Source organism: Polyodon spathula, chromosome 2 (genome assembly GCF_017654505.1).
Source record: "Polyodon spathula isolate WHYD16114869_AA chromosome 2, ASM1765450v1, whole genome shotgun sequence".
Classification (NCBI taxonomy): domain Eukaryota; kingdom Metazoa; phylum Chordata; class Actinopteri; order Acipenseriformes; family Polyodontidae; genus Polyodon; species Polyodon spathula.
Genome location: NC_054535.1, coordinates 10,848,460 through 10,875,497, shown reverse-complemented (window position 1 = coordinate 10,875,497; position 27,038 = coordinate 10,848,460). Strand labels below are relative to the sequence as shown.

The following is a 27,038-nucleotide window of genomic DNA, read 5'->3' as shown; positions in this document are numbered from 1 at the left end:
TTATAGCGAGGTGACCAGAACTGCACACAATATTCAAGATGAGGTCTTACAAGTGCATTGTACAGTTTTAACATTACTTCCCTTGATTTAAATTCAACACTTTTCACAATGTATCCGAGCATCTTGTTAGCCTTTTTTATAGCTTCCCCACATTGCCTAGATGAAGACATTTCTGAGTCAACAAAAACTCCTAGGTCTTTTTCATAGATTCCTTCTCCAATTTCAATATCTCCCATATGATATTTATAATGTACATTTTTATTTCCTGCGTGCAGTACCTTACACTTTTCTCTATTAAATGTCATTTGCCATGTGTCTGCCCAGTTCTGAATCTTGTCTAGATCATTTTGAATGACCTTTGCTGCTGCAACAGTGTTTGCCACTCCTCCTACTTTTGTGTCGTCTGCAAATTTAACAAGTTTGCTTACTATACCAGAATCTAAATCATTAATGTAGATTAGGAATAGCAGAGGACCTAATACTGATCCCTGTGGTACACCGCTGGTTACCACACTCCATTCTGAGGTTTTTCCTCTAATCAGTACTTTCTGTTTTCTACATGTTAACCACTCCCTAATCCATGTACATGTGTTTCCTTGAATCCCAACTGCGTTCAGTTTGAGAATTAATCTTTTGTGCGGGACTTTGTCAAAAGCTTTCTGGAAATCTAAATAAACCATGTCATATGCTTTGCAATTATCCATTATCGATGTTGCATCCTCAAAAAAATCAAGCAAGTTAGTTAGACACGATCTCCCTTTCCTAAAACCATGTTGACTGTCTCCCAGTACCCTGTTACCATATAGGTAATTTTCCATTTTGGATCTTATTATAGTTTCCATAAGTTTACATATAATAGAAGTCAGGCTTATTGGTCTGTAGTTACCTGGTTCAGTTTTGTTTCCCTTTTTGTGGATCGGTATTACGTTTGCAATTTTCCAGTCTGTCGGTACCACCCCTGTGTCAAGAGACTGCTGCATGATCTTGGTTAGCGGTTTGTAAATTACTTCTTTCATTTCTTTGAGTACTACTGGGAGGATCTCATCCGGCCCAGGGGATTTGTTTATTTTAAGAGCTCCTAGTCCCTTTAACACTTCTGCCTCAGTTATGCTAAAGTTATTTAAAACTGGATAGGAACTGGATGACATGTGGGGCATGTTGTCAGTATCTTCCTTTGTAAAAACTTGTGAAAAGTAATCATTTAACATATTTGCTATTTTTTTTTCTTCCTCTACGATTTTGCCATTTGTATCTCTTAAACATTTAATCTCCTCTTTGAATGTTCTCTTGCTGTTGTAATATTGGAAAAACATTTTGGAATTGGTTTTAGCTCCCTTAGCAATGTTCATTTCTATTTCTCTCTTGGCCTTTCTAACTTCCTTTTTGACTTGCATTTGCAGTTCTGTGTACTCTTTCTGTGTACTTTCTTTTTGGTCCTTTTTTAATGCTCTGTAAAGTGCTTTTTTTCGCTGAATATTTTTTTTAATTGATCTATTAAACCATTTTGGCAATTTAGTTTTACATTTAGATTTGTCTACTTTAGGGATATAATTGTTTTGCGCCTCTAGTACTACATTTTTGAAGAACAACCATCCTTTTTCTGTGGGTGTTTTCTCTATTTTACTCCAATCTACTTCTGTTAGTCTCTGTTTCATGCCTTCATAGTTTGCTTTTCTAAAATTGTAAACCTTAGCTTTAGTCTTTACTTTTGAGGATTTAAAAAACACTTCAAATGAGACCATGTTGTGGTCTGAGTTTGCCAGTGGTTCTCTGACCTCTGTTTTAGTTATTCTATCTTCGTTATTTGAAAAGACTAAATCAAGGCATGCCTCCCCTCTAGTGGGTGCCTTCACAAATTGTGTTAGGAAGCAGTCATTTGTCATTTCCACCATTTCTATTTCATCCTTCGCGCTACCCACCGGGTTTTCCCATTTTATTTGGGGGAAGTTGAAATCCCCCATTAGTATGGCTTCTCCTTTGCTACACACATTTCTAATGTCATTGTATAACAGATTATTGTGCTCACCGTCTGAATCTGGCGGTCTATAGCATGCTCCTATTATTATGCCTTTTGAATTTTTGTCTGTTATTCTGACCCATATTGATTCGGTTTTATTTTCTTTGTCCAGGTTTAACACCTGGGCTTCAAGACTGTTTCTTATGTATAGCGCTACCCCTCCTCCTCTTCTGTCCTGCCTGTCTTTCCTATACAGTGTATACCCACAAATATTATATTCGTCCCCATCACTCTCAGATAACCACGTTTCTGTAACACCTATCACATCATAGTTACCTGTTAGTGCAGTAGCTTCAAGTTCTAGAATTTTGTTTCTGATACTTCTAGCATTTAGATAAATACATTTAATGGTTGTCTTACCTGAGTTGTTGTTCTTGTTTTGATGCGGTCTCCCTTCTGTTTTTTTGTTGATTTCTCCCCCCTTCCTTTCTAGTTTAAATGCTTCCGAACCTGCTCGAGGATCTTTTCTCCAAGTAGACTAGTTCCCTTGTTATTTAAATGCAGTCCATCCCGTCTATACAGATAGTCCTCGTTGTAGAAAGTGGTCCAATGATCAAGATAGGTGAAGCCTTCCCGTGTGCACCACGTCTTCAACCATTGGTTTTGATTTATTATTTCCAGCTGTCCATATGGTCCTTTGCAAGGTGCGGGTAGTATACCAGAAAATACCACAGTTTTGGTTTTCTCTTTTAATTTCCTTCCTAGCTCTCTGAATTTGTTTTGCAGGGATTTTGGTCTGTCTCTTCCAATGTTGTTTGTACCGATGTGGACGACTACTACCGGGTCGTCTCCTGTTCGTTCTAGGAGCCTGTCCACGTTTTCAGTGATGTGCTTGACCGAGGCTCCCGGAAGGCAGCACACTGTTGTAGTAAGGGGGTCCAAACTGCGAACTGAACTTGCTGTGTTTCTCAATATGGAGTCCCCAACAATCATGACCTCCCTTCTTTTTGCTGTCTGGTCACCACTGTCAATGGGGTCCTGGATGTTGTTCCTTTCATTCTCTTGTTGTTGGTTCTGCTCATCAAAATTCTGAAGTGACTCAAATCTGTTGGTTGTTTTGATTTCTGGTGGTTGTGTTTGACGAAGTTTCTTTTTTTCCCTGCTTCTGCCTACCTGAACCCAGCTGTTCTGACCTTCTATCTCCCTGGTGGCTTTCAGTCTGTTAGGGGTGATGCAGACTTCCATGAATTGTGGGTGTGCCAGTTCCTCAAGATCTTGTTGCTGTCTCACTTCTTCCAGCTCCATTTCTAGCATGCTTACTAGTTTATGCAAATCCTGGATCGCGCGGCACTTTACGCACACTTGGTTTAGCTCCGCTGGGTTTTCTCGGATTTCCCACATCAAGCAGGTGTCACAGATTACTGGCTTGAAGACCATGTTGAGGGTTTTTTTTTTTTTTTTGAAGTTTAGTTTCTTCTGCAGCCGTCAACCTGCTTTCCAACTGCTTCGAAACTGCTCTGTACTTTTCCACGCTGTACTTCTCCCACTCGCTGTCGCTTCCACTCGCTGTCGCTGGGAAGACTGCCTCGTTTAACTGCGTTGTTCTGCTGTGCTGTCGGCTCCTCCCCTCGCCCGTGTCTCAAAACGGCGCTGAATTTGAATCAGCTGCTCCGAGTTTCAGCTTGTTTGTTATCACAAAAACACACGCGGCTGTGTTTCCCCAATGTCCTCTGTTTTCTGATTAAAGCAATTCAAGATGCAATTTCTCCTTTCTGCTTCTAAACTGCTCTGTACTTTTCCACGCTGTACTTCTCCCACTCGCTGTCGCTTCCACTCGCTGTCGCTGGGAAGACTGCCTCGTTTAACTGCGTTGTTCTGCTGTGCTGTCGGCTCCTCCCCTCGCCCGTGTCTCAAAACGCCGCTGAATTTGAATCAGCTGCTCCGAGTTTCAGCTTGTTTGTTATCAGAAAAACACACGCGGCTGTGTTTCCCCAATGTCCTCTGTTTTCTGATTAAAGCAATTCAAGATGCAATTTCTCCTTTCTGCTTCGAAACTGCTCTGTACTTTTCCACGCTGTACTTCTCCCACTCGCTGTCGCTTCCACTCGCTGTCGCTGGGAAGACTGCCTCGTTTAACTGCGTTGTTCATTGACCAATGAACTGCAGCTGAAGACCTGGGAAACATTGAATCAGCAAACTTTTGCATTAGGTAACAATTTACCTTTTGCTATAAAAACGCATCTCTTGTTGCTATTTCTAATACAATATTCACTGTATTTACTGTCCTGCAACAAGAGGAACTGAGAATGAACTAAGAACTGCATACCAAAATTACACATTTGGGAGTATTGTATGTGAAAAAAGGTATTGGGAAAAAAATACAGGTGTAACAAAAAGAGGGTTTAAATCCACTGTTCAAAATGGACAAGAGCAGTGTTTACACGTAAAAACTTTTATTATGTACCTATCACCTGGAGAAAAAAAAAGGCAACAAAGTGTGAAATACAGATGAGCAAAGTAATAAAGAACAATATACAGTAGCTGCACTCTGCTGTACACACAGTATTTGATCATATACTTTCATTTTTAATATGTGAATGGTACATAAAAATATTCTGTAGTCACAATGAGGCAAATGTTAATCTCATTCCACGCAATGTTACAAACATCTCTGCTAGAAATGATAGGAACAGACTGATCTCAGTCTGTGAAAATGAACTGAGATAAGACTATTGCCCTGGAATGTTAAGCATAGAAGAGTTAGAAGCACCAGAGAATATGCCAAGTGCTTTTTCGTGCAAATATTTACTGACTAATGCTTTCAAGATACACCATATTTAAATATGACTTCTCTGTAATGATTCAGGGATATGACATGGAACTTGGCACCCAATAAAAAAATCATGAAAGCAATTCCTTCTGCAGCAGTAGTAATGGTCCCTGAAGAACTGTGTGCCGCTTGCTTATTTGTATGTGACAGTCCACTGCTTGACAGAGGAGTCATGGGATGTTGTGATAAGAGTGTGCTCGTCTAACCAGGCCACGCTGCTGACGTGGTGCATCCTGTGGGTATCTATAGAAACAAAAATAAAACAGATAATGATTATATAGAAACAAGTTCAGGTCTGCAGATCCCTTTTACTATATAAATGTTAACGCTATATAGTTCATTCTATATAAAATGTTAACATTGCCTCACACACAGGAAATATCTGAAGTTTCATATAACCCTTATTCTAAGCTGGATTACTACAGTATTTGTTTTTTGAGCTCTGAAATGATGTGTTGCATTTTTTTTTTTTTTTTTTTTTAATTTAATCGCCTCCAATTTTTTTACCCCGGTTTTCTCCCCAATTTAGTGTGGCCAATTGTTCTGTATCCTCGGCCAATTAGTCATTTTTCGCACTGCGGATCCACAGCGAGACCACCAGACCTATACCGCCGGAGGACAACACAGATCGGGAGGCTCCACTGCAGAACAACAAGCACCCTATTGGCCACACGGGTCGCTGATGCACGGTGAGCCATGGATTCCCCTGCCGACCTAAGCCCTCCCTACCCGGGCAGCGCTCGGCCAATTGTGCACCACCTCCTGGGAGCTCCCGGTCACGATCTGCTGTGACATAGCCTGGACTCGAACCTGCGATCCCCAGGCTATAGGGCACATCCGCGTGGAACGCATTTGCTGGATGCGCCACTCGGGAGCTCTGTGTTAAATTCTGAAAGGCGTATGGAAATTTTATTTGCATTGCACATAAGCAGTAACCAGTTAAAGAATTTCCAAAAACATCCATAGCTGTCAAATGCTTCACTGCTGAAGAGGGGATGTGAATTGCCAGGCAACTTAAAAAGGAATCTCTCCCAGTAATTACTGTTATGGAACAAAATGAAAATTCTTCAGTAGGATTGTAAATTAGCAATTCCGATATGAATCCAAGGTATTGTATATGCTGAACCAAAAACTAGACTTTTCATGTAAATGTATTACAGGGAAAACAACTGATGAATCAGAAATAGCAATAAAATAATTTAATTGAATGTCTCGTTTAAGTAAATATTACAATGAAAACTAGAAGGTTTTTTTTTTTCTTTTTTTGTCGAACGAAAACAAAGCACTTTGCCCCAACACTGGCATTAATGAAAGGTGATATACCTGGCATCTTGATTCTTGTGTCTGAGTTGCTTACAGTCCAGATAGAGATCATCATATCCATGCCTCCAGTGGCAAAATGTTCATTGTCTGGAGACCAAGCAACGCAGACCACTTTAGCATGGTGGCCATAGAAGACACCTTTCTCCTGCAGAAAAGAAAAATATCAAAATCTACTTGGAGAAAAGCTTAAGAAGAAAATAAAACTTAAAATAGTTACACACTAATCTACAAAACAATAAAAATACAGTTCTTGGTTTTGTTTGTGGTTGTGGAGTCCTTGAAAAGAAGAGGGGAAACAGTTCACCTTTCATAACACCCAACACCTACCCAGCCCATAGCTTTGGCTTGAAATACAATCAGGATCATAATTTTTTTTTTAAAAAGTACATCCACTGCATGTACGTTTAAAAATGTACAATGTTAATATTTTAATGTTCCTAAAAATGGTTGGTTTATCTATTCTGGTTAAAAACATCACCCCACAACTTACTGCATATCCACCAGCCACAGTGAAGACAGTAACAGCTTTGTTTGCATCACAGACCGCGAGGTAAGCACCGTCGTGGGAATAGGCAAGGTCAGTCACAGGCCCCTTAACCTCCAAGGTCTTTCCATCGTCCTTCAGGGTGTTTCCTTGAATGGAATACAAGTGGACTTTGCCATCCTTACAGTGAACAAGAAACAATATTAGCCCTGCCTACATTGATATGCAAGCTGTATTTTCATTATTGAACATTTGAAAATAGCATTATTATTACATAGTCTTTTCAGTAATTTATTGTATCCGTACAGTTAAATACTATTTTGTTTTATGTATTTTCTTTGCATGCATTCTGGGGTGCTTTGGCATGTAAAATACATATAAAACCAAAACCACAGCTAAATAAATAATTGATGACAGGAGGTGCATCTCTTAAAACAAGCAATAAAAAGCTTGAAGAAACAGTTTGTAACAAGGAGCAGCTGGGCTCCAGTTATGCACAGTCTGTTTTATCAGTTGACACTTGAACACCAACGAGATTAGTTATGAAGAAACACATTCTTACCAATCCTCCCACTGCTACCGTCACACCTCCTGGGTGAATAGCTGCAGCTTCTGGCTCATAACCAAGGTTATCCATTCCAAAGCCTTTCTTCTTATCCTTTAGCAGTACAAGCTGAGGAAAGAATGCATTGAAAAAAACCCTCAACACAACAAAGACACATCAAATAGGGTTACCAGAGCTAGACAAGTGTGGCAAACTTAGGAAACTAAAACATACCAATTAACGCTACCATATACTGTTGTGTGTAGTGTTTTGAGACACTCACATCTTATAAAAGACCTTAATATTAGTAAAACTGAGCTTGCACATAGATTGATGATTAATTACAGATCACATGCTCGGGTCTAAATCATGTAATAGCTCAATTTGCATTTGTGTTATGTTTTGTCCGCTAAATAAATGAATACGGTCCTTTGATTTACCTGCCCAATGCAAACAGCTACCGCATAACCTCCTGGTCCCACTGCGACACACTTGGGCTGGACATCCATTTTAACAAGGTCTGAAGCACTACAAAAAACAAGAGGAGCGTAATGTGAATTTAGCGAAGTTTAGAACACTGGACCTTTGGAGTGAGGTGCTTGAACTAAGAGAATATTGTTCAATCATGTATTTGTTTCTGCAACATGAAACGACTTGACAATGCACACCTGGAACCTTGTTATGAAGAAATAAAAATACACCTCTATCTACTATCTAGATGGAACCTTTTTACAAAGAAATGACAGTTGGTCCTCCTTGTACAACAGGGGTGTGCAATTTTTGAAAAAGACTTCTTGTCCAAAGGACAAAATGCTATTAGACAAAATCTACTTGTCATTCTTGAAAATTGACTTGCCCCCTCCCCGTCACACAAAAAGTAGAATATAACTTGTAGAATTTTGGTTTTATTCAACAGTGAGCAAATCACTAACACTGATTAACAGGGGCAGATCAAACCTTGCAGCTTGACTGGTTCACTAAATTCTCATCTCGAATTTATATCGTACTTTAAGGAAATGTTCCTCTCAGTGCAGTTTGGAACACATTTGCTAGTAAATGTAAGTAACTATAATAAGCATTACTTGGGTTATTGAAATATAAAAATAGCTTCTGCCTCTTTCTCTATAAGCTGAACTCAAGTTTTAGTTTGTTGCATCACAGATACAAAATCATTGTCAAGTGTGTACAGTACTTGTTGGGATTTTTAGTTTAAAAAAAAAAAAAAAAAAAAAAAACACACATTAAGTTTACTGTTTACACAAAAACTTTCCCTGGCAAAAAATTCTTTAATTTTTCTTTCGATTTTAGTGTTGCTAACCTAGTTTGCTATTTACATGTTTTTTTTTGTTTTTGCACAATCCATCAATTTGTGAAACTATTAAAACATGAAGATTGACAAATACATTTATAATGATATAAATTAAATGCTTATGAGAGATTATCTGTACACTATTTTATCAGTATTTTAAAATAAAATGGAGACTGTAAAACATTTTCTGCCTGGGTGTTACTGGCTACTTGCCTTACAGACATCAAACATTGGATGTCACAGAATTTTCTAATGTTGAATTCAGATAAAACAGATGTTATGCTAGTGGACTCATAGAACCAACTAAAAGGATCCTCAAAACTTAAACTAGAAATTAAGTTTGGGGGTCGTCTTTGATCCTGATTTATCATTTGAGACTCATATTAGGGGTTACTAAAGTATCTTTTTACTATTTGAGAAATATAGCCAAACTCTGACCAATTGTTTCCATATCTGATGCCGATAGACTAATGCATGCCTTTGTTTAATCTAGAATTGATTTTTGTAATGCACTTTTTCTGGTGTGGCAAAACATGTGGTATCCCGCTTGCAGCTTGTTCAGAATACCATCGCTAGAATTCTTATCTAAAACCAGGAAAAGTGAACATATTACCCCTGTTTTGGCATCTTTACACTGGCTTCCTGTGCAATATAGAATTGATTTTAAGATTTTGCTGTTAATTTACAAGGCCCTGAATGGATTCGCACCTGGTTATTTGCAGGCGTTACTGACATCGTATCTTCCAAACCGCACTCTGATAACACAGGATGCAGGGCTTTAAGTTATTCCTAGGGTCAACAAAAGCAACGTGGGAGGTAGGGCTTTTTCTTATAGAGCTCCTAAATTATGGAATGCTGCCTCTGTCAGGGAAGCTGGGACCGTTACAGTTTCCAAGTCAAGACTGAAAATGCACTTTTATAAAATGGCTTTCTTATTGGGTTTTTAATGCAACTTCAAAATTGCTACTTCTGTATTGTTTATACTGTTATTTAAATGGTCTGATTGTGGCAGTTGTATGTGCGACATGCTATACACATGTACTGTGGTTTGTTCTTTTGTTCTTCAAATGTTGTACACCATTAAAAAAAAGTATATAATAGAAATAAACAAAAGAAAAATAAACATCTTGTCTTTAGAATCTGATATAGCCTACTATAAATATTGCATGCATTTTGGCAGAAAAACAGTACAAAATGCAGATAAACTTGACAGGTTATACACAAGTCCTTTAAAACAAAGAAAAACACAGAATTCCACAAAGCTGCATTAATAGTTGGCAATGACTTTGTATCTGTGATGCAACTAAAACACTTGTACATCAGGCGTTGGATTCAGCTATAGAGGAAGAGTGGGGGAAAAACAGACAGAAGCTATTAATATACTTGAATAGCTCCCAAATATTGCTTATTATAGCTGTACTCTTAGTATGTTACTTATATTTACTAGCAAATGTGTTCCAAACTGCACTGAAAGGAACATTTCCTTAAAGTATGTCATACATTTGTTGAGTCAAGCTACAAGGCTGGATCCGCCATGTTAATCACCAATTGATTGATTGATTGATTGATTGATTGTGTTCACTGTTAAATAAAACCAAGTTCTATTTTACTTTTTTTGTGTGTGTTTTCTGCAACCGGGGGGTAGGGGGAGCAAGTAGATTTTTCTAGCATTTTGTCTCTTTCGCAACAATTTTTTTTCCCTCACAAATTGTACAGCTCTGCTGTGGGGGGACAACAGCTTAATTTTGTGACCAAACAGAACAGGAAATTGCAATAACAAGCATGGCAAATCATGACATTTGGAAAGCACCAATAGGTCCTTTATTCTTTCAAAAGCCACCCCTACTATAATTAAAAATCAAACACTGTCCACCAGTACAAAACAAACAACATATTTTTGTTTTACACAACGTTCATAATATACAAAACACTCAAGCAAATACCGTGTTGTTGAAAATCAGTGACTAACCTGTATTCTTTCTTAGTCACACTGGTGAAACGAACTGTATCATCCATACCACAACTGACCAGCTGGTTTGATTCATCTACAGCCATCCTGGACACCAGGTTACTGTGGCCCTTTCCACTAAAGGCATCATTCTCTCCGGTTTCAGCATCCCAGTAATGTGAGACTACAGTTAAGGGAAGCATGCAGTGCAAATTTGCATATTAAACACCCTTGCAAAATTAGCTACCAAAACTATTTTTTTTTTTTTTTTTTTTTTTTTTTTTTATGAATCATAGATGAAAGATATAGGCTGATAATACAAGATAATGGTGCAATAATAAAGGCTTATTTTACAGTAAAATGGAAGACTATACATTAAAACCTAATTTTAAGACCACATCAGTATAAAGACTACCTCCCAATTCACTCCTATTGACAGCAATGTTGAGGTACTCCAGATTGTCTTTGCTGATCTCGTCTGTGTTGTAGGTCTATAGTAAAGTGTCTGCAAGAACCATGAAAAAAAGGATATTGATATGACCGTCATGACTTCCAGAGTAGATGTATGATCGTCCATCGGTTTTATGCACGGTCAGACACTGGATGGATTTGCTGTGGCCCTGCAAAAGAAAAGGAAAAACAAAGCATTGTACAGCTGATCTTAGGACCCATGCAATTCAGTTTTCATCATCAGGGTCTTGAATGGGACTGCACGTGGACTTGAACAAAAAAAAGGGCTGTTGTATTTATGTTAGAGTAGATTTTTTTACAATATTTTTCTACAAAAAAAAAACAAAAACAACAATTCTAATACACAAGATAAATGACGAAAGTATTAATGCAACTGAACAAGATCTTCCCAGAGTTGTGATGCTATGACTTAATGCGGTCTAAATCATGGAAAATATAACTTTATAAACAAAACTCTGTTCTGCACATTAACAGTAAAGGCTCCTACCCACCAGGTCGCAATTACAAAGATACAGATTTGAAAGACAATATATGGGACTCCATTTCGAAGGAACTGAATAAGCCTGGTATGCAAGATTTATTGCCATATATGTTGAAATACCGTCAAAGACGACACTCAATTTCAACATTGTGTTGATGAATATGTACCAATCTTGATCACAGTTTGGTCAATAGCAATTTTTAGTAGTTATTTATTTGTCAGTTTTGAAAACTGTAGCATTGCCTCTGTGATGCTTCTGGTGTGTATGGTCATTTCGCTTTGTCTTCCAATGAAAAATCGTATGTCTAGTGTGTGGCAGCCTTATGCGTGTGTACTCTGGTGCTGGGAAATGCCTGTAGCTGGATTTTTATTACCTGCATATAGTTGCATAGGCCCAATAGTAGCAAAATAGTCATAATTAGTTATTGTGGATATAAGAGGCCCAATAGTAGCAAAATAGTCATAATTAGTTATTGTGGATATAAGACTTCCACTGTGAGTTTTGTGAAGGTCATTTTTGCCGTAATGAGAATTACTCAAATGGCTCAAATAAAAAATAAAAACCTGTAATACCACAGCCACTACAGTTACAGGTCTCCATGCTTCGGCTGTCCACCCATTTCAGCTTTTTCAAAATTCTGCTGCTCGTCTTGTAATCTCCAGACCTCGCTACTCTCATGCTACCCCTCTGCTTCACACCCTTTACTGGCTACCTATCTCTGCTCGCATTCAATTCAAGACCCTTTTTCTGATCTACTGCTGTCTTCACCACACTTGAATTGTTGCCAATTCCACCACCAGAGGACTGCATTTCAAGCTGATACTACCGCCTACCACTTCAGAAACTGCTTAGCAGGGCTAATTTCCTGAAACCAACCATTCTTCCTCTTTCAGTTACATTTGAATTGGCTCTAAATATTCAAGGATTAAGAAAACAGAATTTCCTGCAATGTATTCTAACTACATTTCTACCCATGCCAGTAGTAAGCACATGCTTAAAGGCTAAAAGTGCAACATTTAAAATTACCCCGAGAAAGATGAAATACGGTCTCATCTATGGAACCGAGAGGTAGGATTATAGGGTAAAGGAATACCATTTTGTCAAAATAAAATTAGACTTTTATAACTTCTTGCGCTTCCTTCTAAAGTTTATTACGTTGTTCAGTTGCTTTTGCACATCTGATTGCTGTTGAAAAGTTAAATGTATTGCTATTGTTTCAGTTTTATAAATATGTATGTTGTAAATCGATTTCTTTTTAGATGTTTTTACATTTTTGATTTGTAAAATAAATGTTCTATTATGCTTCGGTTTTTCAGATGTTTATGTAACGTACTCAATAATAATAACAATAAAAAAAAACTAAATTACGTCTGACTGTTTCTCCTTTTGTTATACTATTTACAGTGTTTTGAATACAGCTGTCAGAAAGACTATTGCAGGGCTTCTAGGTATGAGTACATCTCTGATCCTTCTACTGTTAAGACTCCACCCCAAAATATGAATTGGTAGTTTAAAAAAAAAAAAAAAACTTTATATCCAAAGCTGGGCTCATAGTGTTGGCATGCCCCAAGAAATTATTTAACTTGTCTCTTCTTATTTATTTGCCAAATGGTGGAAAGCTCCACCAGTTTTTCTACACTCTTTTGCATAAAGAATCTATCACTGACTAATTCCAGCAATATTTTACATTTGCAAAGCACAATCAACATATACATTCAGTTGTCTGTACGTTACCTTGATGGTGCGCAAAGGCCTGTTTGGATTGTTTTTGTCAAGGTAGTTGATATAACCAGACAGAGAAACGGTCAGCAAGTTGTCCTTCTGCCAGAGGCAGCCCAACTGCTGATCCAAAACATCTGATCCCATATTGAATGTGGTCACTGCAGAGTTCTTAGCTACATCCCAGATCTTAGCCTTCTTGTCTCCAGAAGCAGAAAGCAGCAGAGTGCTGTCAGGACTCCAACTAACCTGGAAGACTGGAGGTTATTGGAACACTGTTGTGTGTTTTTCAATAGTTTTCGATATTAATTAAACAAATATATATATTATATATATATCGAAAAGCAAAAAGGTTTTTGTAAATCAGGTAGCGATTACCAGACATCTCTGGAGGGAGGCTTGAGTTGTCCCATTATTAATATATATATATATATATATATATATATATATATATATATATATATATATATATATATATATATATATATAATATCATATATTATCATTTTTAATTTAATGAATACTTTTTACTTTAGCCTACCAGTAACAAAATAAATCATGATGCTGCATTTTACACATTACTGTACATTGTGAATGCAGTTTAACACAGCAGGCTCTTTATTAAGCTTCCTTTCTCTGGAACCGACAACAGAATACACAGTCGTTTTCGATGGTTTAAAATCGTATAATTACAAATGGCCGTTTAGGCGTTATGATAAAATAATAGATTTGATGCTTGTCAAATGAAAGTCCTGATTGTTGGAAAGTGAATTATAGAATGCCAATTATAGAATGTCTTTAACTGCCACATTTGTATAACTATGTTGAGATCAGCCAATAGCTTTTGGCTTAAGAAGAACTGGGGAGGCCGGAAGCCAACAGAAAGTGAGAAGAGGTGGGACTAAGGGAACAGGACACGAGCAGGAAAGAGAAAAGAAAAAAGGGGAGATCTGAAAAGTTTCACTGCGCTGCACGCATACAGTCTAGTTTAGCGAAAACTAAACATTTCTAGCCCTAAATGCTGCTTGAGTAGGATAGCTGGCACAGAAATAGTACACTTACTCATACATGCCTTTGCTGCAATATACAGAGGCACATATAGGCAATTTCACTTAGAATTACTGTTTATTTCACTTTGCACTGCACAAACAAAAATATACAAAACCATAAAAACAAAATATATTGTACTGTTATCAGATACACACGCACTGCGCAACAACAAAAAGCAAATTAAATATCTATTTGCTGAAGTGGTTTTTATTTTACCCGTGAGGTGTTCATGTGTGGCAGCAATGCACTAGCAAAAGCCACAGGGCAGTGACGTCAGCTCCCTAGCAACAAGCCTCCTATGTTGGGAATGGATTCTTTCAATGCAGTGGGTATGTGCATTTGAGAAAGGAGTTAAGCTGATGAGAAGCAATTACCCTTCGCAGTACGAATAAAAATGGTGTGCTATTGCACCCTGATAAAACGACGCAGTGGTTGAACATATTATCCCATTTGTTTTTCTATGGGTCTCACTATATCGCGGCCCTCGATATATAGCAGACTTAAACTGTACCGATACCCACGACAGATCGAGCGGGTGGTGTATTTCATTTCGGTATGTGTGCGGGGGCCCCCCTCTGGCGTTGGGCGATTGTCCAGGTTCTGACGCCGGCCCCGTCTACATGGAGCTATTGTTAGCCTGATCTCTTGATACTTACAGCATATATACCTCCATCATGGGCCTTTTCACCACCAAGAGCAGAGATCTTCTCTCCATTTTTTCCATCATAGATGAAGATCTATTTAAAAAGAACGGTGTTAATTATAACAAACAAATGGACAGTTGCATACCAAGCTTATGAAAACAAGAGTGCATATGAGCATTGGGTATATTTCTCTTTAGAAAATGTTATTTTATTACAGGACATAAGTCAGCTGACAATATAGTTAAGAAACGCGAATCAGTTAAACCTCACGGTTTAAGGAGAGCAAGAGTAGTAAAATGTTGAGTTTTAGAACAATTCCACAAGGACAGAGGATAATGAGATTATCACATTGATCAATAGAAGGGATACCTGGCCATCAGCACCAGCTGAAGCAAATCTGTTTCCATCAGGGGAAAATCTCACACAGTTCACAAAGCGGCTGTGGTCCTAGAAGGGAGTGGGGGGAATAAAAAAATCCACAAAATGATTTCTTGGAAATGAAGATTTATAAATTCTCTCTCTGTTCTACAAAAATTAAAACACAAAACAAAATAAATAGTGATTACGATTTTGAATGCACAGACTTTAAATAAATCAAACAGACATGGTACTTCTACTTCAGCTGTTTTTATATCAGGTACAAAGTCATGACAAATATTTAAATAACAAAGCTGTAGGTAACAGGTATAGGTACAACAGAAAGCTCCCTAATAAATAATGCATTAATTAATTACAGAATTCTCTTTCCAGTGTAAACTAGCAATAGAGAAATTTGATACTTGCTAACTGTAACCCATTAACTTTATGCAGTGTTATATGGATCATTCACCACCTGCTTGCCGGTTAGAATTCCCTTTCAACGTGCATCATATTGATGCGAAGCACACTAAAACTAAAAACCGCAGCATTGCTCACAGGAACTATGAATAGAAATCCCAAACCCTGATCTTTGTGTGGAATGCTATATTACTGACTACATGTTCATTATAAAATTACAGTTTCTACAATGTGCTTCATGATGTTATGCTCTTAGGCTTCCTGCAAAATCTGCTTTGATATTCTCTAATGCTGTCAAAAAAATAAAATCAATCAATTTACAAAATATGAGTGCAATCCATAATGCAAATACAACAATACATTAAAAACCAGCTTAAAATGTGTCCTCTACAAAACAAATTATATATATTTATTTATTTATTTTTACACTGACTGGCCAAAAAGTAACATTTGAAAATCTGTATGTAAATTAATATGGGCACATGCTAGATATACGCATTATATTTAGCTTGATTCACGGGCTTGCAGAGATCCTGAATTTGTCAAAAATGGTGGGCTTGATTTCTTGTTATACTGTTGTTGTCCGTAGCAGAAAAGCTGCTAGTGTATTTTGAGTAGTGAAGGTGTGTTCAGCACGCAGCAGTCTAGAAGTACTCATGTGTGTGATACTGGAACTCACTTTAACAGTAGACAAGTATGTGTCTTTCTGTTCAATGAGCCAACAGAACGGTTTATGAAAAACTCCCACTGATTTTTCGTGCTTTGCTCCGTTACACAGTGCAGCGAGTGACTTTACATTTAAACAATAACTGCGCTCAGACACTCTATCCCATGTTACCATGGCCGGGTCTGAAGTACGGTGTGCTGAAAGGCTCAAGATACAGCAATGCGATTAATGCGAATGCGAATGCGAATGCGTTAATCGCAGAAGTTATCTGTGATTAATTGACAGCCCTAGTTATGAAACTATACAGTATCTTACATATACTGAACAAACATTACAGAATTTTACAAATGTACATAGAAAATGTTAGCGTACGCATGGCTCTAAGTAAAACATATAGCCTACCTGCTACTTTTGTTTTCTGGTGGTATTAGTCGGACTTTTTTGAAAAGGCATTTCAAAGACTTCTAATTCAGAACTGTAAATACTATAGTCCACATCTTGCGTTTCAAACCACTGCAGTCCATCAGTATTTCTGAAAGTTTGTTGTTCGACCAGTTACTTTAAACTAGAGTATCAGTTTATATGCCCTCTTAATCATCTATCTAATTTCAGAAATTTAGTAGCCACTTGTACCTGTACTGTTTATTTTCGTACTGTCTTAGGTGTCAGTATAACATCCATATTCCCCCCATTGTGTCTCTTTAGATCATGTAATTCAGAGCCCTAGCTTCACAGTTAATTGTATATTACTTGGGGACATATGTTGGGTCCTGCATATCCAAATGTGTGTCATAAAGGAGTCTGTATTACCGAGGCACTCCTGTACTGCAGTAAAATGCATTCAGTACATCAAATGTGTGCAACGAAAAAAGAAAGTCCTAAGCTCCGTCAGTCTCAGGCATCCTGATAATCGTTTAATTGGGACGTCATTTTGTTTAATTGGGATACAGTATTTTCAGATGATAAACGGAGATAGCTTTTCAGAGCTAGACGGGTCGTGTAGCACAGTGCAGGGAGTACATGATTACACCGTGACTTGCATAAACCACGTTGGACTCGAGAAGGAGGAGGCTCCTGTGGTTTCTTAAGCTGCTGTTGCAAAGAAAGATGGTGTGTCAACATCGCAAGTGCAATTAATTTTGTTTAGTGATAAAAAAAACAAAAAAAAAACAACATGGACTCATATTTTAAATGACGTATTTAACATTTAATCAATGTGATGTGATTTCATTCTTTTTCTTTTCATTAAGAATCAAAAAAGTGTGGCTAAGTCCATCTCAACTGCCTCTCGTTTAATTGGGACAGCCGCTTATTCAGGATATTTTTCCCTGTCCCGAGACGTCCCAATAAAGCAACACCGCCTGTACTGATTTTACCATCTTAACCTAAAACATCTACAAAAATGTGTAACATTCTCACTGCTTACTGTTGCTTCCTCCAGAGTAATACATATTGAAATACAATCACGACCATCTTTCTTCGTATTGCTGTATTAATTAATATGAATCAAAGGGTACAGTTAGTCATTGGGTAAAGATACTATCTAAAGACTATTACAAAGGGTTGGTGGTTTCATTACTGAATTGTGTCCAATTTAGTTCAGTGACAATCCTATAAAAATACTAAATACTTTTTCAATTCAACACGTGTGGCACTCTGCCAACAGTTAAAACCGACAATGCGAATAGTGGTTTATAGATCACTCACTCTTCTGTCATAGCATGCATTCCTACTGCAAACTATTTTGCTATGCTGCAAGCTATGAATACTTTGTTTATTATTAATTTTGTAAGCAAAGTCTATTAATTAGCAGAGACGTGACAGATCACTACAGAGAGAATTAAAGAATTTTAGAGCATTAAAACATTGCTGTTTGTTTGTTCTACTGTGAACATGCTACTGTGAAAATGTTACTCACCATCATTGTAAACTTAAACTTAAATGGAGGTCCCTCAAAGAATGCTCCACAGTTATCATCGCTGCCAGTTACAATGCGGTAGGGTCGCGTTTGTTTTACATCCACACTGTTAATGACCTTGCTGTGACCAGTGATCTCGCCAACTGATGAGCCTGTGTCCCACAGAAACACTGCTCCAAACCTACAAACATTCAGAACAAACTAAATGAACACCCAGGAAGGATGTACAGTAAAAAGCCATGACGTAATGCACTGTAATGGTCTACAGAAGCCAATGAGAACAATAAATGCAGTAGTCATTTCTGTTTTTTAAGGTTCTTCAAAATGATACAAGGATGTAAGCAAGTGTGTAGTCTAATGACGTGCCCATTAAAGGAATGGTCACTACAGCTTGGTTGAAACAAAACAAAACCAAAAAACTGCCACCCGAAAGGTTTATAAGGTATTTACTATTTAAAGTTCTCTACTGGTGCGTTGGTAGGAAGCAGGATGATTACACTATAGGCTGTCTTCACAATTACACCCACCAGAATAATCCATGACCGATTCTTAAAAATATTTTAAATCCCCCTGGATTGCATTAGCCACCTCTCTCTGGTTATCCAGGGATTACTCCCTAGATAAGGGATTAGTACAATAAAATACTCTACAAATGCTGTGTCTTATTCCTGTAGGGTATGTGTTGATCGAATCTACCTGTAAGAGGAAAAATACATACATCTACAGCACACAAACACATACATATACACACACACTGTACTTTACCAACCTTTACTGGCCGCACATAAAATAACATTTTTCAACTGCACAGGTGACATTGTGGCTCAGAACAGTCAGAAGTTGCCAATTGTACAAACCTCTCAACGCCACATTATAATTAATTATCACAGACAATTGTTGGCACTACTGTCAGCAGCACTTTACTGTAGACTTAAAGAAAAACAGCCATTAAGCCTTACTAAAAATGCCACTTGGTTACATGTTCTAAAGCATGCCTTAAATAATACATGTTGGTTAACTTTTACACCAATCTTACTGCATTAAAAGTAGTAACATTTAGGCTACATGGAAAAAAATAAAGGCCATCTTTAACGTTACTCTTCATATTACTCTCGACATAGCTATGCTTGATAAAATTCTGGAAAAGATTAAAAACAGGTCAATAGAAAAGAGCCTTACAGCAGTATCAATAAACAGCATTTGTTGAAACACCAGCTCATGTGTATGCATCATGAGATGTCATTTAATAAATTACTGTGTTTGCTTAGATAAAAGATGGTTACAAAATTTAGACCTAGCTAATGTACAATGTATAGGGCAATACGTTCCACCTGAGGTGTTTGCGCATTATTATTAGGCTGGCTTCACAGACATTAAACAAAACATCACAAACAATTACGTGCTGTAGGTTTTGCATTTCTAACAAAACAAAAAAAGACGATGGAGTCCATTTTAATGATCTAAACAGCGGCAGATCTTAATTCTGCTGCTCTTTAACTCTGCGGTGTTCGCCCAGGGTGATTTATGGACCCACGTATTAACTACATAGCACTAACATTGGAGTACCTTAACTAAGGCAGCATCAGTGTTAATCAGGACCTGTGAAACCAGCCGAACAGTCACAAGTGTAAGAAAAAAAATTGCCTTAGGCAAAACGGACATTATGTGGCTCCTAATCATTCATCTTTCAATAAAAATCGTAATGAACCAAATCAATTGAATGAAAAATAGGCCAACCGACAACTCCATTTTCTTTGACCCGCTGAAATCATTTGTTTATAGGAGCTGGGTGTTTATTATTTTATAGGGATTGAAAGCAAGAGATTGACAGTGCACAACTTACTTCTCCCGCCCTTCTCCAACTGCTGCTATTCTCTTGCTATCTTCTGTCCATGAAATGTCCTTAATTTTTCCTGCAAAGGGCTGGTATTCATACTTAAGGAGGTGTTCCTTTTGAGTGGTGTCCCAGATTCTCAGCTTCCCAGAGAAATCTGTCATAATAGAGGAACAAATGACTGACACTAGAAAGAACAAGACCTCTTAACAATGATGGATCACAGAAAGTGGCACACAAAGCCTGATTTACCATGGAACAAAATATTAAGATTATTGTAGACCTCATGACAGGTTTGTCCTTTCCTTACTAATAAAAAAAGAAGAAAATGGTTCGTTGTCTACTTCAGTATAAAGGTTTGTTGTTACTAACATTTCACTTCAAACTTAATGGGGAGGGCAAGCAATTACACTTTTTGACCTGTAGTGGTAGACCTAAAATATGATCTACCACCTTGTCCCGCCAGTCCCATTGCTTTGCTGATTTTATTTTATTATTTTTACACAGAAACAATACACAGCGGCATACATCCAAGCAATGATTTGATTTGTTTGTGTCATGCCTAAATTACCACAAACAGTTAGCTTATGTTTTTACTGAATTGATACAGTCGACAACACTTAATTGGGACGCTGATCATCAGGATTTCTGTTAAATGGGTCAGCTCTGGGAGACCGGTCTTCCCAGTACTATTTATGTTGTTTAACTGAGACGCAACTTCGGTTAATTGGGATACAGTATTTTCAAACGATGAACGGAGGTCGCTTTTCAGAGCAAGACAGGTTCACATAGCGCAGTGCAGTAATTAAACGATTACACTGTTAATGCGCAAACCGGTGGTTTTTGCCTAGCTGTCATTTGCGAGTTGTCATAATGGCTCAGAAGCTACATTTAGGAATAATAATAATTTTAAAAAAAAATTGTTTTCCAATTGATGCATTTAACCTGTACTTATAATGCTGACCCCATTAATACTTACGATTTAAGGCGGCGCAGGGCTGTCAAGACCGCCTTTTCTCATATGTGAACGCTCCAAAAAACAAAAGGCAGCCTAGGGCCCACCTAGATTTAGGCCACCATTTTGACGTGGCCCAGAGCCTGCAATCCAGGACAAGGGCTGGCCTGTACATATATATGAAGGCAAAGCAGACTTAGGGCCACCTTTTCATATCACATGATCAATCTGGTTACATCGCTCAGTACTCCCACGCTCACGAAAGGTAAATAAAAAGTTCAATGTGCCAAGACGGCACTGGATCAATATTGAATGGTAATTATTTCTACATCATACAACTTTGATTATAAAAATATTAAATAGAAACAAGATATATGGTGGGTTAATGTTCTTTCACCAAATATACAAGCTGCAGTGCATTCATGATTAAGCTTCATTTGTCACAATTACCTTTTCTTCCTGTTATTTAGTAATTAAGCGATAAATAAAAAAAACTGCAGGATTGTGGATCTCAATATTGATCAATAATGCTGGCAACTGGCATATTCAACCATCGCTGTTTATTTTGCACGCAACGATATACATAGCTATATAAGTTTGCGTCTTTACATTAAAATTATCATTTCTTTTTGCTGCTTGCTTTTACACACAGATCAAATACTGTTCTCATCCACAAATCTTAAGATCCTTGATTCACCATAACAGTGAAAAAAAAAAAATATATATATATATATATATATATATATATATATATATATATATATATATATATATATATATATATATATATATACACACACACACACACTTTTTAATGCATACCATAAAATTGCTACTGCGCTGCATTGATAAAAAAGTTAAGAAACATCTTCTACAAATCAAGGATTGTTGTATATCCCGTTAGCGCCTCCATTCTGAGTGCAGGCTATCGCTCCATTTAAAAAAAAAAGAACCCGAACAACAACAAGCAATTCATCACATTTTAGGCTTGCTTTTCAATCACATATGTGAACACGCAAAGGCGCCTTAAACCACAAATGCGAACGGGGTTGCAGATCTAAATACACAGCCGGCACAGTAGTGTGAGCGGGGTCTAAAGTCCTCTCAAATGGCATTTGTTTAATTGAGATAGCTGCTTATTTGGGATATTTTTACCTTTCTAAAGACTGTATATGACACCCCCATCCAACAGAGTAAAATGCATTCGATACAGGTTTGTTACTCTAGCCATGTAGAAGCAAGCTGTCTCATATTAAGGTAGCTGCTAAACCAGCTCTGTCCTCAGGGCATCACCCAGCAGGGGGATATTCATTTCAGCAGGGCGGCACTGTTAATCAGGCTATGAAGAAGGACATAAAAAATGCTTTTAGGGCAGTTAATGTATTTCAAGTGGTTAAGTGGGAAAATAATAGGTTGTTAAATTAAAAGGGTGAAAAAATGGACACAGTGTAATTTCTAAATGCATTTTCCTCTTTGCGAAGCAAATAAAACAAAGAAGCTATGTTAACTCAAATTGATTTGTTCAGAATTACAGGCTGATAAATGGTTTCCACATCATGCAATATAAAAATTCTACCAGTAATAATAATAATAATAATAATAATAATATACCTCCAGATGCAATGTAGAATCCACTGGGAGCATACTTAGCAACAGAAACTTGGTGAGCATGCTCAGTGTAGATATCTGCAATTGCTGGATTCTAAAACAAACAAACAAAATATAAATAAAAAACAAAACTAAAAGGTCATTAGTCATACTACCACGGAGCACCTAGGCTGGAACAGAGCCCGCGAAACGGATGCAATCTGTGACATGGTGGCAACATCATGTAAAGTTCTTTAATTCCTCATAATGTATCACAAATACAAAACCACATCAGCACAGAGATGTCATTCCAGTACATTGTATGCTTTGTGCAGATGTCAACACCCCCCCTCCCTCCACAGGACACAAGCGAAGTCTATGCTGAACAATCAATTGAAAACCGTTTATACTTTCTGGGTAAGATAACACTTGTACAGATTTTGCAAACAACCATCAAAATGAAATCAGAAATTTTAGCTGCGTTTGATGACTTTTGAGAAACTAATTTATTCCTCCCACTACAAGGTGAGGGAGTATTTACTTTCCCTACTGCATACAAAGAATGTGGGTGGACTAATTAACACACAAGCACACCTCAACCTGGTACAAAACACTCTACTATACTGTGTGGGTATATATAATATATATATATATATATGATTATATATATAATATATAATATATAAACATACATTGCAAAAAAACACAAAACAAACACTACTTCAATGTTTCGGATGATGACACACTTCCCGTTGGTGTAAAGGAAGTGGTTTCCCTTCGGATCACCTCCAAGGACCTTCGCAACTCCCCGTTCTACCTGAGGCAGACTGGCAAACACTTTCTCTGTAGGAGGAAAAGGGAAAAGTTAAGATTCATCCCCCTAACCAAACAGGATCAACAACAGATTGACATATTGACCATTTAAGAATGCACAAACACCTAAAATCCAGAGGAGAACATCACTCCCAAATGTACAAGATTACATGGACAGAGTTTTATCAGTAACAAATTAGAGATATCTGTATCCTAAAGAAAATTCATCAATAATAGTTACTCCCATCATACTGTGTACAAGACTTTAATATTTAAGTTTGTTCATGATTAGGTGTGACACATTTAAAGACAACCATACATGCCCTATCGCCTTATGCTCCCAGATTCTGAACAAATTGTACTAAAGAATGCCATTTAACAAGTGTTACCAAAAGCAGTTCTCTGGACACACTATATCTAGAACTCTGAAGGCTCCACCGCTAACATAGTTTAGAGGAATGACATATCAGGTATTATTAATATTAATTTTGAGTATGCCAGGGACTGATTTTTATTTTTATTTTATATTTTCCTGGCACTCAAATGTTGAAATTCAACACTCGATCAACTGAAAACAATTAATCTGCTAAATATTTGAATAATAAAATACTTGCAAGTCTGCAATGTTCAATTCTTCTCAGGACTCCTAAACTGCCACATAATTATGAGATTAAACCACGGGGAAAGTTGTGTAAAATTTAAATTTGAAATACGAGACAAACAGTATATAAATTCGTATGTATTACTGTGCACGTCTAATCGGGGCAAGATTATTTACAAAGATGTACTGAACAAACCCATCCCCAGTTTACAATATCGTTGAGTCAGTGATGGATGTGATCAGCCATTAATAACGTATTACTACCTGGATACTTCAGGAACGTGTAAATAAAACTGAAGCCTCAATATTTTTCGAAATCTCTTTTTAACCTGGTAGCTGAGTTATGAAATACCGTGTCCATTTCTGTTAATGTGGATACTATAGCGTACTGACGTTTCCTTTACGCCTGAGGAACCCAGACAGGGAACTGAAATTCCTTAGCTTATAGCAATTAATTCTGAATTGCTGCGGAGCTGCAAATACACAGTTATGCAAAATCAAATAACTATAAATTATGATTAAAACCCTACATTCTTAAATCGTGCAAATAAACCATTAACTGTACAATATTTTCACAACACAGTTTTATTTCCGCATTGACTGAAAATACTGGCGCTCTTAACTTACTCTCGGGTTCGAGTCTTTACTGAATGTATGGAGAAATACAAATCACACACAAAAATAACATACATTTTTAAATTATGCTAAAGTAACCGCGTATAATACCTTAGCTGCATAAAATGTCACCTACGAGGACGAGGAGGCAATGGGCGAGGTTTTTCACGGCTTCCCTGGATATTTCCACCCTGAGTAGGTAATGCGGGGAACAATTATCACTGATCTCGCAGCGTTTAGCAAACACACAGAATACAAGAAAATACCACTTACTAAGTTCATACGGCATATCTGCTGAACTCTTCTGACTGTTTCTTGAATCACTCCAAGACTAAATAACAAACCACCCTGTTTACTTCGCTTCTTGCTACCGGCAGATACGTTTTTGCTAAACCCGGAAGCCCGCGCTGCACTCCCTCGCTTTGCTTTGACCATATATAGTAAACTCCCTGAGATTTGCGCTGCTTTGGCTATCGAGGAAATGACGTTTGTAGAAACATTGTCGAGGGAAAGGACCCATCAGTTGTGTTGAAGTAGACAAGTAAAAAAAATCAAGCTTTGGTATTGTGCAGTTGTGATGTCTACGGATTGGAGAGTAACGGTGCATTGATTAATTCAGGATCGTATTTGTGCAGATAGTGACAAAGGCCTGCTAACTAATTTTGATACCTTTTTTTTTTTTTTTTTATCTTTAGGTAAATAATTTCACTAGAAATTTTAACTTGTAATTGATTTTAATAGGCCTAAATCTAAACTCCCATTAAATAGATGACATTGGTGTAGTAGTCGCTTAGATTATATAAACACATATTTACACAGTATATGCACATCTCATCCAGGGTTGAGGATATGTACAGTGCCATTTTGTTTTTACATAGAGTAATCTCAGTACCTGTTGTTCTCTTTTTTGACTTTAAAGTGACGTTTTATGAACCAACCTAAGTAAATACTTCTAAATCATCTACATTTTTCTGAATATTATTACATTTTTGCATGTTTAATTTCTATTCTATATTGATGTTTCTGCTTAGATCATTGTTGTAACAAAGGGCTGACACCGGGATGTTATGTGCGTTTGTGCTTGAACTGTGCGTGGATTTTGTTGAACTGTGTTATGGCAGTGCATTCTGCAAAGCATGTGCAGGGTTGATTGCAGGACCCTGTGCTGTTCGCCTGTGCAGGAATCGTGCTGTCTGCAGCCTTATGTTTTACTGTTCGGGAATACGCATGTAACTTTACTAATTTATTACATTGGTGATCAAAACTGGGGTGGAGCAAAGACCGTGGAGAGTGAAGAGGGAGCCGGAAGAAAATGCAACCGGAGCCAACATACCATCACTGCTTGAGTGGAGGGCACCTTCCTGGACAGGATGCGGGAACAGTTTGCCAAGCAGGAAGCAGAGAGAGGAGCTGGAGCGGGCGTAGTGAAAAGAAGCCAGTGCAGAGCGGCGAGACTCGGACAGCCAGCGAGTAACAGCAAAGACTGTGGAGAATGGCAGCAGTGGTAGAGCCGCCAGCAAGCCCCAAGAATACAATGGGAATGTAGACTGAGATACCTTCCAAGCCCAGTTCAGGCTTATCGTAGAGCTGGAAGTGGGTGGATGGAGCATGGAAAAGCCCTCCAGCTAGCGAGCTGTCTCACAGAGAATGCGTTGCCCTGTCTCCTGGCGCTCATGTCCGAACAGCGACTGGACACTGCAGAGCCGCTTTGACAGCAACCAACAACCAGGGCTGCTGCAGAATGAGCTATGTAGCAGAGCACATAAAATTAACTTTTAGACGTAGATGTGCAATAAAATATTGGTGTGTATTGCCAGGGATTATTATTCACGGTCGCCAAACGACCAGAATTATAAAAATAACTAAAGAATTGTTTGGACCGTGAACTTTGTTGTTTGTCACTGCATCACCTCTACACCTGTATGCTGTAAACCACTTTCCCACAACAATACATTGGGTCTTGTACATTTTTTTAGTTGTGTAACTTTGCAGTGGACTTCTCATTTTGTCTTGTTCTTTGTGAATTGTTTTTTTCTTTTTAGAGAAATTGTCTGTTTCTAGTTTAACTTTGCAAAAAAATTATGTATAATTAATGGTAACTGTATCTCTCTTTGACAATAGGAAAACACCCATCAGATCGCAATTGATTGCCCCCGTAACAAAATCTGACAGTGTACCACTTTCAATGTGACACCATACCACTTTCTAACCTTACATGGGATAAGTTTTGGTACGTGTACCACATTCTGACTATGTACCATTTTCTAATACTATGCCGATAGCTGGCAAAAGAATATATGAACATTTTTGTTTTATTCTATAAACTACTGATAACATTTCTCCCAAATTCCAAATAAAAATATTGTCAGAGCATTTATTTGCAGTAAATGACAACTGGTCAAAATAACAAAATAGATGCAGTGTTGTCAGACCTCAAATAATGCAAAGAAAAAAAGTTCAGATTCATTTTTAAACAACACAATACTAATGTTTTAACTTAGGAAGAGTTC

At 37.6% G+C, this 27,038-nt stretch overlaps 1 protein-coding gene across 1 annotated transcript; it reads right to left on the bottom strand.

Annotated features, from left to right (window-relative positions):
* Positions 1 to 4,393: 4,393 nt before the first annotated feature.
* On the bottom strand, positions 4,394 to 24,947 carry wdr1 (WD repeat domain 1). The gene is made up of 15 exons (XM_041276182.1): positions 24,802 to 24,947; positions 23,221 to 23,342; positions 22,524 to 22,614; positions 19,967 to 20,114; positions 18,124 to 18,304; positions 15,131 to 15,208; positions 14,774 to 14,854; positions 13,083 to 13,316; positions 10,928 to 11,015; positions 10,417 to 10,573; positions 7,579 to 7,666; positions 7,157 to 7,267; positions 6,601 to 6,774; positions 6,111 to 6,255; positions 4,394 to 5,030 (listed from the first exon to the last, which is right to left on the bottom strand). The coding sequence occupies exons 1-15, from the start codon at positions 24,815 to 24,817 to the stop codon at positions 4,921 to 4,923; spliced, it is 1,824 nt and encodes a 607-aa protein (XP_041132116.1). The 5' UTR covers positions 24,818 to 24,947; the 3' UTR covers positions 4,394 to 4,920.
* Between the last annotated feature and the right edge of the window lie 2,091 nt (positions 24,948 to 27,038).